Source organism: Juglans regia, unplaced genomic scaffold, assembly GCF_001411555.2.
Source record: "Juglans regia cultivar Chandler unplaced genomic scaffold, Walnut 2.0 Scaffold_92, whole genome shotgun sequence".
Lineage (NCBI taxonomy): Eukaryota > Viridiplantae > Streptophyta > Magnoliopsida > Fagales > Juglandaceae > Juglans > Juglans regia.
Window position 1 is genome coordinate 10,501 of NW_023364198.1, and position 14,221 is coordinate 24,721.

Genomic DNA, 14,221 nt, shown 5'->3' on the forward strand with positions numbered 1-14,221 from the left:
AGAGGGATTGGGAAGGAGAGGGAAAGAAATGAGGGAAATGGTAAGGCGGGTTGTTTAAATTTAATTTCACTTTTCCGGTGATTTTGATTTGCCGCTAATAGTATATAATTTACTAGATATGCTCTTGCGGCAAAAATACGGTGAATATTTTCGTCGCAAATAGTCTTTGTTGTTCAATTTGCGACGATATTAAAATCGCTGCAAAAAGTAAAAGTAATTTCTTTTCCATCAGTTGAAAATTTTGAGAAGGAAAGCAAGCAGCGACTTAGAAATCGTTGGAAATAATGTTTATTAGTGGTATTTTTGTTGCAACGATATTAAAATCGTTGGGAAAGGCCTAAATTTTCTAGAAGACTATTTCCAGCGTTTTTTATTCGCCGCAAAATTAGCTATTATGGAGATTTTCCCATTCGCCACAATTAAAATATGGCTACAGTTTCTGATATCTTTTGCGGCGATAAAAAAATCGCCGCAAAAGATCAAATAATCGCCGCAAATGAGTGAACAGTCTTTAGGGCTAGGTATCATCAGATTCGAGTAAGAGAATGGGATATTCAAAAAACAGTCTTTAGAACTCATGAGGGCCATTATGAGTTTTTGGTAATGCCATTTGAGCTTACCAATGCTCCTGCTACCTTCAAAGACTCGATGAACCACATTTTCAAACCTTTTTTGAGAAGATTTGCGTTGGTGTTTTTTGATGACATATTAATGTATAGTAGAGATGTCAATGAATATTTGTTGCATGTTAAAACTGTGTTGAGTATTTTGAGGCAGCACAACCTTTATGCAAATATGTCTAAATGTAAGTTTGGAGTGCATGAGATTGAATATTTGGGTCACATCATTTATGGGAAGGGGGTACAAACTAATTCTGCAAAAACAATAGCTATGGTTCAATGGCCTATTCCTAAAACCTCATTGAGAGGTTTTTTTGGATTAACAAGTTACTATAGGAAATTCATACGTGGTTATGGATCTATATCATCTCCTTTAACAGATTTGTTGAAAAAGAATTCATTTTGTTGGACTGATAAGGCTACTGTTGCATTTGAGTTGATGAAATCAGCTGTTAGCAATCTTCCTATGCTGAGATTGCCTAACTTTACTAAAGGATTCACTATTGAATGTGATGCTTCTGGTGTTGGGCATGGGGCAATTTTGATGCAAGAATCTCAACCCATTGCTTTTTATAGTAAAGCTTTGAAGGGAAAAGCTTTGTTGCCATCTACATACACTACAAGGAGAATCACCTTTACCGGCGATTCACATTTGTTGGCAAAACTAACAAAATCGCCGCCTCTCACCTATCCCAGCGATTTATAAATCGCTGTAAGTTCGCCGGTATGAAATCTCCACTTTTGATCTCCTCCAACGGAAGCCAAAAATCGCCAGCAAATATTTTTTTTTCCCAGCGATATTTATTCGCCGCAATTGCACGATGCGATTCAGTTGTTAATCGTTGGGAAATATTAATTCCAGCGATTTAATGTTGTCGCTAAAAGAGGAAACATCGCCGGAAAAGGTCAATCCCAGCGATTTTTTAAAATCGCCACAATTAACTAAATGACTTTGAAATATCTTTTCCGGCGATTAAAAGTGCGACACAAAATCGCTGGCATTGATCTACGCCAGCGCACTTTTAATCGCTGGAAAAACAGCTGCAGAACACCAAAATCGTTGGTATTGATCTATGCCGGGTCACAAATACCCATTTTTCAACGGAGGCAAACGAAGACCCAAAATTGATAGGGTAGGGCCTAGGGAGGTCGGTGAAGTTAGTGGTGGTGAAGGTTGGCCGTGGGTGGCGGCGTGGGAGGCGGTAGAAGGCCAAAAACACCAAAATCGGCAATGGGGTTGGCTGTGCTTCACCGGTGACGGATCGGAGGTGGGGTTGGGTGCAATGGGTTGCTAGGAAGTCGAGAATGAAGTGGTGAGAAGATGGTGGCCAATGGTGGTGCGACGGCGGCGCAGCGGCGGAAAGAGTGTCGCGGCTTCAATGGGCTCGTGGTGGCTAACGGCGGCGCGAATGGAGCTGAGGTTGGTGGGGTAGGGTCGCCGGCGGCTGGGGAAGCTGACGGGCTGGGCGGTGACGGCCACCGCCGTCTCACGGCGGCGCTGGGTGGTGAAGAAGGAAACGGACGGAGAGAGGGAGGGGGAGCTGGGTCGCGCGCGGGAAGAGAACCGAAGGAGAAATAAGGAAAAAGAAAAGAAAAGGAGAGGAAAAAAAAAATGGAGGGAAAAGAGATGAGGTCCAATTCTCATAATTTGGGTCACAAAAATGATCCAACGGAAACGATTTCAAAACTACAAGTTAAATAAAATAATTTAAACGTAATGGTAAAGTCAAATTGAAATAATTAAATACCACAGTAATTAAGTAAATATGAAAAAAAATTTAAATGCATAACAATAAATAAATATTAAGAAAGCCCATAAAAATAATTTTCACCAAATTAAAATCATAAAAATAAACTCATTAAAAATCCAACCAATTTAAAATAAGAGAATAAATTTTTGAATAAAATAAAAGTAATCCTTCAATAAAAATATACTAAAATACAGGATGTTACAGCGTGGGTTGAGGGAGAAGAGGGATTGGGAAGGAGAGGGAAAGAAATGAGGGAAATGGTAAGGCGGGGTGTTTAAATTTAATTTCACTTTTCCGGTGATTTTGATTTGCCGCTAATAGTATATAATTTACTAGATATGCTCTTGCGGCAAAAATACGGTGAATATTTTCGTCGCAAATAGTCTTTGTTGTTCAATTTGCGACGATATTAAAATCGCTGCAAAAAGTAAAAGTAATTTCTTTTCCATCAGTTGAAAAATTGGAGAAGGAAAGCAAGCAGCGACTTAGAAATCGTTGGTAATAATGTTTATTAGTGATATTTTTGTTGCAACGATATTAAAATCGTTGGGAAAGGCCTAAATTTTCTAGAAGACTATTTCCAGCGTTTTTTATTCGCCGCAAAATTAGCTATCATGGAGATTTTCCCATTCGCCACAATTAAAATATGGCTACAGTTTCTGATATCTTTTGCGGCGATAAAAAAATCGCCGCAAAAGATCAAATAATCGCCGCAAATGAGTGAACAGTCTTTAGGGCTAGGTATCATCAGATTCGAGTAAGAGAATGGGATATTCAAAAAACAGTCTTTAGAACTCATGAGGGCCATTATGAGTTTTTGGTAATGCCATTTGAGCTTACCAATGCTCCTGCTACCTTCAAAGACTCGATGAACCACATTTTCAAACCTTTTTTGAGAAGATTTGCGTTGGTGTTTTTTGATGACATATTAATGTATAGTAGAGATGTCAATGAATATTTGTTGCATGTTAAAACTGTGTTGAGTATTTTGAGGCAGCACAACCTTTATGCAAATATGTCTAAATGTAAGTTTGGAGTGCATGAGATTGAATATTTGGGTCACATCATTTATGGGAAGGGGGTACAAACTAATTCTGCAAAAACAATAGCTATGGTTCAATGGCCTATTCCTAAAACCTCATTGAGAGGTTTTTTAGGATTAACAAGTTACTATAGGAAATTCATACGTGGTTATGGATCTATATCATCTCCTTTAACAGATTTGTTGAAAAAGAATTCATTTTGTTGGACTGATAAGGCTACTGTTGCATTTGAGTTGATGAAATCAGCTGTTAGCAATCTTCCTATGCTGAGATTGCCTAACTTTACTAAAGGATTCACTATTGAATGTGATGCTTCTGGTGTTGGGCATGGGGCAATTTTGATGCAAGAATCTCAACCCATTGCTTTTTATAGTAAAGCTTTGAAGGGAAAAGCTTTGTTGCCATCTACATACACTACAAGGAGAATCACCTTTACCGGCGATTCACATTTGTTGGCAAAACTAACAAAATCGCCGCCTCTCCCCTATCCCAGCGATTTATAAATCGCTGTAAGTTCGCCGGTATGAAATCTCCACTTTTGATCTACTCCAACGGAAGCCAAAAATCGCCAGCAAATATTTTTTTTTCCCAGCGATATTTATTCGCCGCAATTGCACGATGCGATTCAGTTGTTAATCGTTGGGAAATATTAATTCCAGCGATTTAATGTTGTCGCTAAAAGAGGAAACATCGCCGGAAAAGGTCAATCCCAGCGATTTTTTAAAATCGCCACAATTAACTAAATGACTTTGAAATATCTTTTCCGGCGATTAAAAGTGCGACACAAAATCGCTGGCATTGATCTACGCCAGCGCACTTTTAATCGCTGGAAAAACAGCTGCAGAACACCAAAATCGTTGGTATTGATCTATGCCGGGTCACAAATACCCATTTTTCAACGGAGGCAAACGAAGACCCAAAATTGATAGGGTAGGGCCTAGGGAGGTCGGTGAAGTTAGTGGTGGTGAAGGTTGGCCGTGGGTGGCGGCGTGGGAGGAGGTAGAAGGCCAAAAACACCAAAATCGGCAATGGGGTTGGTTGTGCTTCACCGGTGACGGATCGGAGGTGGGGTTGGGTGCAATGGGTTGCTAGGAAGTCGAGAATGAAGTGGTGAGAAGATGGTGGCCAATGGTGGTGCGACGGCGGCGCAGCGGCGGAAAGAGTGTCGCGGCTTCAATGGGCTCGTGGTGGCTAACGGCGGCGCGAATGGAGCTGAGGTTGGTGGGGTAGGGTCGCCGGCGGCTGGGGAAGCTGACGGGCTGGGCGGTGACGGCCACCGCTGTCTCACGGCGGCGCTGGGTGGTGAAGAAGGAAACACGGAGAGAGGGAGGGGGAGCTGGGTCGCGCGCGGGAAGAGAACCGAAGGAGAAATAAGGAAAAAGAAAAGAAAGAGAAAAGAAAAGGAGAGGAAAAAAAAATGGAGGGAAAAGAGATGAGGTCCAATTCTCATAATTTGGGTCACAAAAATGATCCAACGGAAACGATTTCAAAACCACAAGTTAAATAAAATAATTTAAACGTAATGGTAAAGTCAAATTGAAATAATTAAATACCACAGTAATTAAGTAAATATGAAAAAAAATTTAAATGCATAACAATAAATAAATATTAAGAAAGCCCATAAAAATAATTTTCACCAAATTAAAATCATAAAAATAAACTCATTAAAAATCCAACCAATTTAAAATAAGAGAATAAATTTTTGAATAAAATAAAAGTAATCCTTCAATAAAAATATACTAAAATACAGGGTGTTACAGCGTGGGTTGAGGGAGAAGAGGGATTGGGAAGGAGAGGGAAAGAAATGAGGGAAATGGTAAGGCGGGTTGTTTAAATTTAATTTCACTTTTCCGGTGATTTTGATTTGCCGCTAATAGTATATAATTTACTAGATATGCTCTTGCGGCAAAAATACGGTGAATATTTTCGTCGCAAATAGTCTTTGTTGTTCAATTTGCGACGATATTAAAATCGCTGCAAAAAGTAAAAGTAATTTCTTTTCCATCAGTTGAAAATTTTGAGAAGGAAAGCAAGCAGCGACTTAGAAATCGTTGGAAATAATGTTTATTAGTGGTATTTTTGTTGCAACGATATTAAAATCGTTGGGAAAGGCCTAAATTTTCTAGAAGACTATTTCCAACGTTTTTTATTCGCCGCAAAATTAGCTATTATGGAGATTTTCCCATTCGCCACAATTAAAATATGGCTACAGTTTCTGATATCTTTTGCGGCGATAAAAAAATCGCCGCAACAGATCAAATAATCGCCGCAAATGAGTGAACAGTAATTGCAACATCAGATTTCGTATTCATTGCTTTAGATTTCAGCGACGATAAGAAAATCGGCGCAAATAAGGGTTAATTGCAGCGATTTTTTTTGCGGCGATAGTAAAATCGCTGGAAAAGGCGTTATTTCTTGTAGTGATATGAGAAAGAGCTCTTAGCTCTAGTGTCTATTGTTCAGAGGTGGATTGGGTCATCCTTTTAAGATCAAAATTGATCAACAGGCATTGAAGTTTTTAGTTGAACAAAAACTTGGTGGTGAGTCACAGCATAAGTGGGTCTCCAAGCTGATTGGTTATGACTTTTTAGTTGATTATAAGAAAGGCAAAGAGAACTTGGTGGCTAATGCTCTCTCGAGAAGAAATGAGGAAGAACAGGCTGTGGTGGCAATTATTTCTTTTCCTACTCCATTGTGGATTGAGGAATTAAAAGGGAGCTATTCCTTATCTCCAAAGTTCTCTAACCTGGTTACTAAGATGCATCAAGGTGAAGAGGTGCCTAAATACTTTTCTATTTAGCAGGGGTTGTTGATGAGGAAAGGTAAATTGGTGGTCATTCTAGCTTCTTCAATTCAGTCCAAGATTTTGTAGTATATTCACAATAGCCCACAAGCAGGTCATGTGGGGTATCACAAAACATTACAGAGGGCAAGAAGAGATTTCTAGTAGGAGGGTATGAGAAAGGATGTCAGGAAATTAGTGAAAGAGTGTGAGGTTTGTCAGGTGAGCAAAAGTGAGACTGTGCAATACCTGGCCTTCTACAACCATTGCCTATACCTGAATCTTCATGGTTAGACATATCCATGGATTTCATCAATGGGTTACCTCTTTCAAATGGCTTTTCTGTAGTAGACTGGCTGACCAAGTTTGCCCATTTCTTTCCTCTTTCACATTCTTACATAGCTGTTAAAGTTCCTAAAGTATTTATTATTGGGGTGTTTAAATTGCATGGCTTGCACAGATCAATTGTTTCTGATTGTGATAAAGTTTTCACTAGCTCTTTTTGGACTTCAGTTCTTCATACCATCCTCAGTCAAATGGTCAAACAGAAGCCTTGAATAAATACTTGGAAGGTTACTTGAGATGTTATTGCAGTTAGAAACCTAAGGAGTGGACTTCATACTTACCAATGGCTGAGTGGTGTTATAACACCACTATGCATTCTTTCATCAAGATCATTCCATTTGAAGCTCTTTATGGATATGGGCCTCCTAAGTTGCTGGCCTATGTGCCAGGCACCTCCTCTAATGATACTGTTGACAAGCAATTAAAATCAAGGGAAGAATTGTTGAGTTTATTGAAGGATAACATGAAAAAAGCACAACATAGAATGAAATTTTATGCTGATATGAATAGAACTGAAAGGTCCTTTGAAGTGGGTGATTGGGTCTTCTTGAGGTTGCAACCTTATAGTCAGAAGATGGTAGCAATGAGGCACAATATGAAGATAGCTCCACAATTTTATGATTGTTTTCAGATTGTGCAAAAGTTTGGGTTTGTAGCATACAAACTTGATTTGCCCAGTTCATCTAAAATACATCTAGTTTTTTTATGTTTAATGCTTGAAAAGGAAGATTGACCAGAATGTTGTTCATTTGTCAATGTTATCTCCTACTGATTCCAATGGGCAATTACAACCTGAACCATGTAAGATATTGGCCAGAAGAATTTAAAAGAAGGGCAACAATGTTGTGACAGAGGTATTGGTAAGTTGGGTAGGAGCTACATATGAGGATTCCTCTTGGGAGAGCTTATGGAAATTAAGGCAACTTTACCAACATCTTGTGGGAACTATACTTTGAAAGTGCGTGATGGTTGAAGGCCTTGTGGGCAAGTCCTTTAAGGGAGGAGAATGTAAAGTGTGTGCTGGTAGGTGTGTGAAGTGGAATTTGAAGTGTAGCAAGTGGAAGGAAGGGGGAGAATGAATTTAACAAAATGATCAATACATGGCGTTTTGGGATTCCTTTAAATGAAACGGTGTGTGTCGATGTAATTGGGAGCAATCTGAAGATGAATAAAGCGGCGTCGTTTTTGAGTAATTCCTTGTAATAGAAATCTGTTAGTGAATAAGTTAGTTGCAGAGCTTTTTCATGTATAAATAGTAAGTCACTTGTAGTCAAACAGTTGTTAAAATTGCTTGGCAAAACTAAAGTGTTGGAGCTTTAGAGATTGCTTGAAAATCTCTCCAAGAATTGAAGTATATTCTTGGGCCATCATCTCTCATCCATTTGTTCTTGTTTTCATTTCTGCATGTTGTTTTCTTCCGTTGCATTTATCAGTTCCGGTTCTCATTCAAGTTGGAGTAGCCAGAGGGTACGTGACATTGCCCATCAATCAAAAGTCAAATTCTTTTATATTTATTTTCAGACAATATTATTGGTGTGCACATACGCATGTACATAAATACATAAAGGAATATTATTACTTTTAATGAAACTGATTTATAAAGGAACAAAGCTTGACTGGCACTTCTAAAATCCTGAGTATGTTGGTTATATATAACCACTCATGACATAAAATCCCAATCCTTTGATAGTATATTCGTATTATTTCAAACAATCGAGACCATACAATTCTTGGACCGCTTATGACATAAACAAACTCCAATTTCTTGAGGGATGAAGATCCCATTATCGAAGAAAGCAATCAACTGGTTTGGTTACCAACTTCCAAATGCATGTCAAAGCTTCATCCTGTACATACTTGACTGATTTGACACAAAAGAATCACAACTAATCTAAATATGATCATTAGAATGTAGGATTTACATAATGTTACCTGTCTAAGGCAGCTTGGCAAATAGGAATCACATCGATTGGGGATACAAGAGCATCCACAAGAATGTCATTTGGAGTGACTGTTATAACTCCTTCATCCATTATTTGCACAGAATATGACAGCACAACTGTAGAAACAGACGCAATCATTTCAAGTGACTAGCATACCCTTATAACCAGTCTACAAGACCTTGAGCAATTGTTTAAAACGAGAATTCACCAACTACTTATCCAAAAATAAAAAAGAATTCATACATACCAAGGAGGGGTTGCTTCCAATCCCTTGCCTTTGCAAGCTCTTGGTATTTCTTCAGGAAGGTATCATAATAACTATTGATTTTCATCAAACAAAGCAACATTAGTTATGCATGACTTTAACATGTAAATTGTAATTGGCGTATAAGAGTAAAAGGTCTATTTCATCTAGAAATAAAAGAAGTTAAATTCCTTTAAAATGCATGAGAGAGAGAGAGAGAGAGATTTCCTATACAATAGCAGTTCCAGAAGTTGGTTCACCAATTATTTCAGAGGCTAAACCATACCAACAAATAAATGCATCTGGAGTTTGAATGAATACCGATACTTTAGGAGCTTAAAATAGAGATTTTATATCTAAATGAGCACATGATATCGGCTACCCTCAGCACTCACAATTTCAGAGGCTAATAGAAGTTTAACTGATAGGCCAGGATTCATAACTATACCCTCCACCACGACCCAGGCGCCTTCCAGATCTGTCAAATGCTAGTCCTGAATGTAGAAAATGCTATTATCTACATTTTCGTTTGTGAAACTGGTGAGCATTTTATAATCAAATCAGAAAACAGTAAGTTCTACCAGGCAAGAGGAACAAATCAACTGGCTCATTTGCTAGAATAACTGCACCAAAAGAAATGCTTGTAAGTGTCAGGCCATGTACATAGATTTAGATGCATCTATAAAATGTAAAATTAGGCCTACAAAAATATTTGAACGGGAGGAAAATGTATAAAGGTTGGCTAGGTTCAGGTCAATTGAGTGCGGAAGTTGTTTCGTGAGGGCAAGAGAGATAGGTTATAACATTTCAAATAGTTACCATCTTCACGTTCGTTTCCATCACTATCCACTGGAGCTGGTTCTAAGATGTCCATTGAATTTGCAACAAGATCATCAATACATGAGATTCTTAGCATGCGCATGTGACAATTCTTGTCCTCCACGCGTGGAACATAAAGTATTTTTCCTCTGTGTGTGTGGCCATCTTGATAAAAAATATATGGTCAGCAAGTATTCAGGAAAGTAATAAAGTCACACAACATCTTGTTTCATGCTAAAAGTGAAAGTTATAAACCTAAGGTTTGCAGCCTGGAGAAATTGGTGGTGGTTAGTACATGAAACTATAAAATCGACTGGTTTAAAGAACAAGACTTTCATAGGTAATTTCCCCTTGGTAATCATATCTACACGTTTTGTTCAAGCAATTACAACATAGGTGTATCTAAAAATTAGGAGCATCGTGTCCTCTTCATACAGAATCTCTGAAGAGCCAAGCACTCATTCGTGCCAAGTAATTCAAATCACAACCACTTTAGGTAAATCTACTCCCATACATTAACATAGCCTTAAAGGAGAATCATTCATGTTTATTTGATTTCTTGCCTGTCTACCCAACAATAGTATCCATAAACCCCCTCTATCTGGGTGAAGCTACCAGGATAATTTCACTAGCTTAAATAGAAGGATTAAGAATTACTCCATTTCTTACCCGCAATAAAGTCTAAACGTGTAAGGCCCAGTTTCTTCATCAAGTGGCCCGGACCTGGCATGAAAATGGCCCAGCCATTTTAGTGTTTAGTAAGGGTCCTGAACGACGTCGTTTTTAGAGGTGAGTGTTTCTTCTTCAACTTCCGTTTCTTTCTCTCTTTTCTTTCCGCATATCTCTGCTTCAGTTCAGTTTCTTCCGCACTCCTCTCTCTCGCACGTCTCTCCTTTCTCTTTTTCAGTTTCGTTTTTATTCCTTGTTGTGGCGTTATTTTGTGGCTTCCGAAACTCATACCCATAACTCCCCATTTCAGTTTTCACTTAAATCAATTCCTCACTTTGCAGCAGAGCACGGGATTCCCTCTCGCATCTCTCCAGCTTTTCCATTGGTTCTCTTCATCTACAAACTCGGCTCTTCTCTTCCTCTTGTTCGAGTTTTTGTCTTCAGGTAAATCTCTCTCTTTTCCCTCAAGTCGATTTTTTTCTCTCCTCTTAGTTGTTTTCGGGTTTCATGCGATTTCCGACTCTAAATGTTTGTAGATTGTGCTGCTGCGTTCTTCCCCACTCCGAAACCCCACTTGACGCTCATTCTCTTACAGTCCATTTGGTTTCACTTCTGTCCACTCAGTGTTTAATCTCTTTGCTGTGGTTTGGCGTTGAACTCTGTGAACGGGTAAGGAAGCCGTGAACCACTCTCTTTCATGGTGTAGTTTATGGCTTTTAATTGTTTGAGCGTGGGAAGGATTTCTTCTGTTTGTAATCAGAGTCGAGGGCTTAGTATTATGATGGTTTGGTTGTTGATGAAGGAGTATAAATTTCGGGATTTTTGTTGAGGTGCTGTGGTATATTGTTGGGTTGACGTGGGGTGTAGGATGAGTTCTGTACTTGTTCAGGGTTATGTTAGTTGTTCTGAGTTTTGAAATATTTGGGTTGGAGGTACGGTAAAGCATTTGGATACTCTTTTGAGAAGGTGTTGTTTTTATACTGGTGGGTTGGTATTTTTGACCATTGAAGTAAGATTAATATTTTATTTATAAGGTTGACGTTAATCTTGGGGAATGGTTAGGATAATACCAAAGACTAGTACTTGATTCTTGAGTTGGATTTTCGGGCTGTCCACTGTTTTTTTTTTTATTAAGTGGTTGACTTAGTGTGTTAAATTGTGGGTTTTATTTAATTATTAAATGAGGTTATGCCTTTTGTCTTTTAATACTCGGTGTATATTTCTTTTGTTTTATGAATAGGTGACGAGACTAATAGAGGTCATTTTCAAGGCTTAGATAATAGGCTACAAGAGTCAGGCAAGCGGGGTTCCTATGCTAGGCTTTACACGAATTATTTGAGACTGAGGTTGATTTTCTGAAAACTTTGCATATTTTTGTGGTGAAATGAGAACTTGGGAAAAACAAAACCAACGTCGGTCGTTTATTTGCATACTCATGAAATCTGTACGAAAAAGAGAAAAATATGTTCTGACATGCATTGTGTAGACATGAGCTAAATTCGGTCATGTGATTTCTGAAATCTGAAAAATGAGCGATATTGAGAATATGAAAAGTTGTGCATTTATTTGAAAAGATATTCTAGCTTTTGTGTTCAGTGTGGGTAAACTGTTTGATTCTGTTTTGATACTCTGTATTATTTTAATATAACATCTGAAAACCTTTGGCATGGTGTACTGGTTTTCGTATCTGACTCTGTCTCTGCTTTGCTCTGCTCTGCTCTGCTCTGTTATGCTCTGCTCTGTTTGGGTTGGTACCAACTTCTCTGTCTCTGAGTGCACCCACTTTGGAAACAAAGTGGTTTTATTGTGGTCTTTCCTGTGTGCACACTCGGGGCTCCGAGAAGAATAAAGGAAAGATTTCACCTCTGTCTCTGCCTGGTTTGGCCACCGAGGTTAGCACAACCCTACCACGGGGGTGAAACATGGTCTCTGCTCTATTTGATGCTCTGTTTTGATCTGATGATGATACTCAGTTTATGTTATGCCAAAGCACTATGGGTTTTTACATGTCTTAAAACCATCGCTCTGTTACTCTTGAAAATATGTTCTGTTCTGCATGTTAACTCTGGAAAATATTTTGTTCTGCATACTATTCTTTGTAAATGCTCATGTTTGCACGCTAGCATACGATTTCTGCTTACTGAGTTGTGATAACTCACCCCCTATCATGATAATATTTTTCAGATGATATGGATAGTCCAAGTGAGGACCTGGATTAGATTGGTGAACGTGTTTAAGTTGAGGAGATGTGGTTAGAAGAAGGACTTCTGATGTCCTTAGTTTTAATGTCTTTGAGTTTTAATTATATTTTTGGGTTTAGTAGGACCTCTGGTTTTATCAGTTTGGTATGTTACTATTACCGGAAGATTGTGGACTCTTTGATATTTTTTTTATTATTGCATTAAAGATTGCGTGGAGTTTGTGATGAGATTATTGAGAAGATATGAGATTGATTTCATTTATGAAGTTTTTTTGGAGATTATTCTTTGGATGTGTTGGGAGACATGTTTATGATTGACAAGTAGTAATTCTCCAAGCCACTCGGGTTTGGGGCATTACAAAACGCCCTCATCTTAGAAATCACGAAGAATGTCTCATTCCCAAAAAATAATAAGTAGGATAGATCACACACCTCCAGTTGGATTTGACAGAGTTTCAGACAATAATTTTGATGTGTCAACTTCCCGCAAAGCACTACAGCTTATATAGGCACACAATCTCCTACTAGATTTAAACCATGGAGATTCCAAAATAATACTCTGAATGGCATTGTCTGAACAAAACAAAGAAGACAGTGAGACTCATGTGCCAGAAACAATGTAAGAAACGAAGGGTAATAACAGGTGTAAGTACCTTCTTGGGATCTGAGGTCAGGCTCCATAGCCTTGAGGGTCTTGCGAACCCTAGATCGGAGCGCTCGTTTTTGCTTGAACACAGAGTCCAGATGTTCTTGTTCTGTGTTCTTGTTCATCGTCGAGAAGGTAACGGTGGATGGAGTCGCGTACGAGGGTGGGCAAGAGAGAAGCGTCTTTGGTGCTGGTGAAGGTCTGGTGCAGGGTTAGTGCATCAGCGCTGCCAATACGCGTTGCTTCGCCTGTCGGATTAGCCTAATGGGTCGGCTCTCATAGTGCTTTACCCTCTTTAAAATTCTCTGAAACAATATAAGATTTTTGGGAGGGAAGCCCATCCCAGAAGGGTCTGAACTTAGGAAAGCCCAACGACGAAGCCCGGCTCGAAAGGAGGGAGCTAAAGATTTTGGGCCATAGAATTAAAGACCAAGCACGCAACATATTCCCGAAAGGCCGGAGTCCAAAGGTGGCCAAGTTACGAAATTACCAGCTTAAGGGAGGAAGTTGTGAGACCTGGGCGAGAGCATCGGGAAGCAAGTGCAAATCAACCCAGGGTGGCCTCTCAATGCCGGGCTCAGGAGCATCAGAGGGAACATCACGGGGGTCGGCAAATTGACAAACCAAATCACTTTCCCAGACGCACGCCAATGTTCAGACAGCGACACGCGCCCGATCCCAAGGTCATAGATCCAAACCCTACCAGTATCAGAGAAATTGGCGCGACGGCATGTTCCGCGTACAAAAGACGATTTGCTCATGATCTGGCACACACCTACTTGGCAAGGAGGTGGCAACATGCAAAGACCCATTCCTGGAAGAAAGGAAGACTCGCCCACGATTTGACGCACACTGGCATGACAGGGAAGTGGCAGTCAGACAGACCTAACACGACTAATGCGGCACGATCTCCCACTATGCCCCGAACTGACACCTACTGGAGAGACAGAGAATGAGTGGCGGCAGGCCTGACACTTGACAAGCCACGATCTCCTCGACGGAAGAACCCAAATCAGGTATAAATAAGGGAGAACCCTTCTACGAGGGTCTCTCGACTCAATCTGTCTAATAATCTTACCATGCTATGCATTTCTCTCTTCTTGGCCAAAGAATAACCCACTGACTTAGGCATTGGAATGACCCCGGAAGTCACAAGAGC

At 39.5% G+C, this 14,221-nt stretch overlaps 1 protein-coding gene across 1 annotated transcript; it reads right to left on the reverse strand.

Moving 5' to 3' along the window:
* Positions 1 to 8,336: 8,336 nt before the first annotated feature.
* Positions 8,337 to 13,874, reverse strand: LOC108990170 (5-formyltetrahydrofolate cyclo-ligase, mitochondrial-like). Its single transcript, XM_018964053.2, has 9 exons — positions 13,579 to 13,874; positions 13,070 to 13,272; positions 12,849 to 12,989; positions 9,548 to 9,712; positions 9,310 to 9,351; positions 9,177 to 9,222; positions 8,732 to 8,802; positions 8,474 to 8,600; positions 8,337 to 8,402 (listed from the first exon to the last, which is right to left on the reverse strand). Exons 1-9 carry the CDS (start codon positions 13,872 to 13,874, stop codon positions 8,384 to 8,386), a joined length of 1,110 nt encoding a protein of 369 aa, XP_018819598.2. The 3' UTR covers positions 8,337 to 8,383.
* Between the last annotated feature and the right edge of the window lie 347 nt (positions 13,875 to 14,221).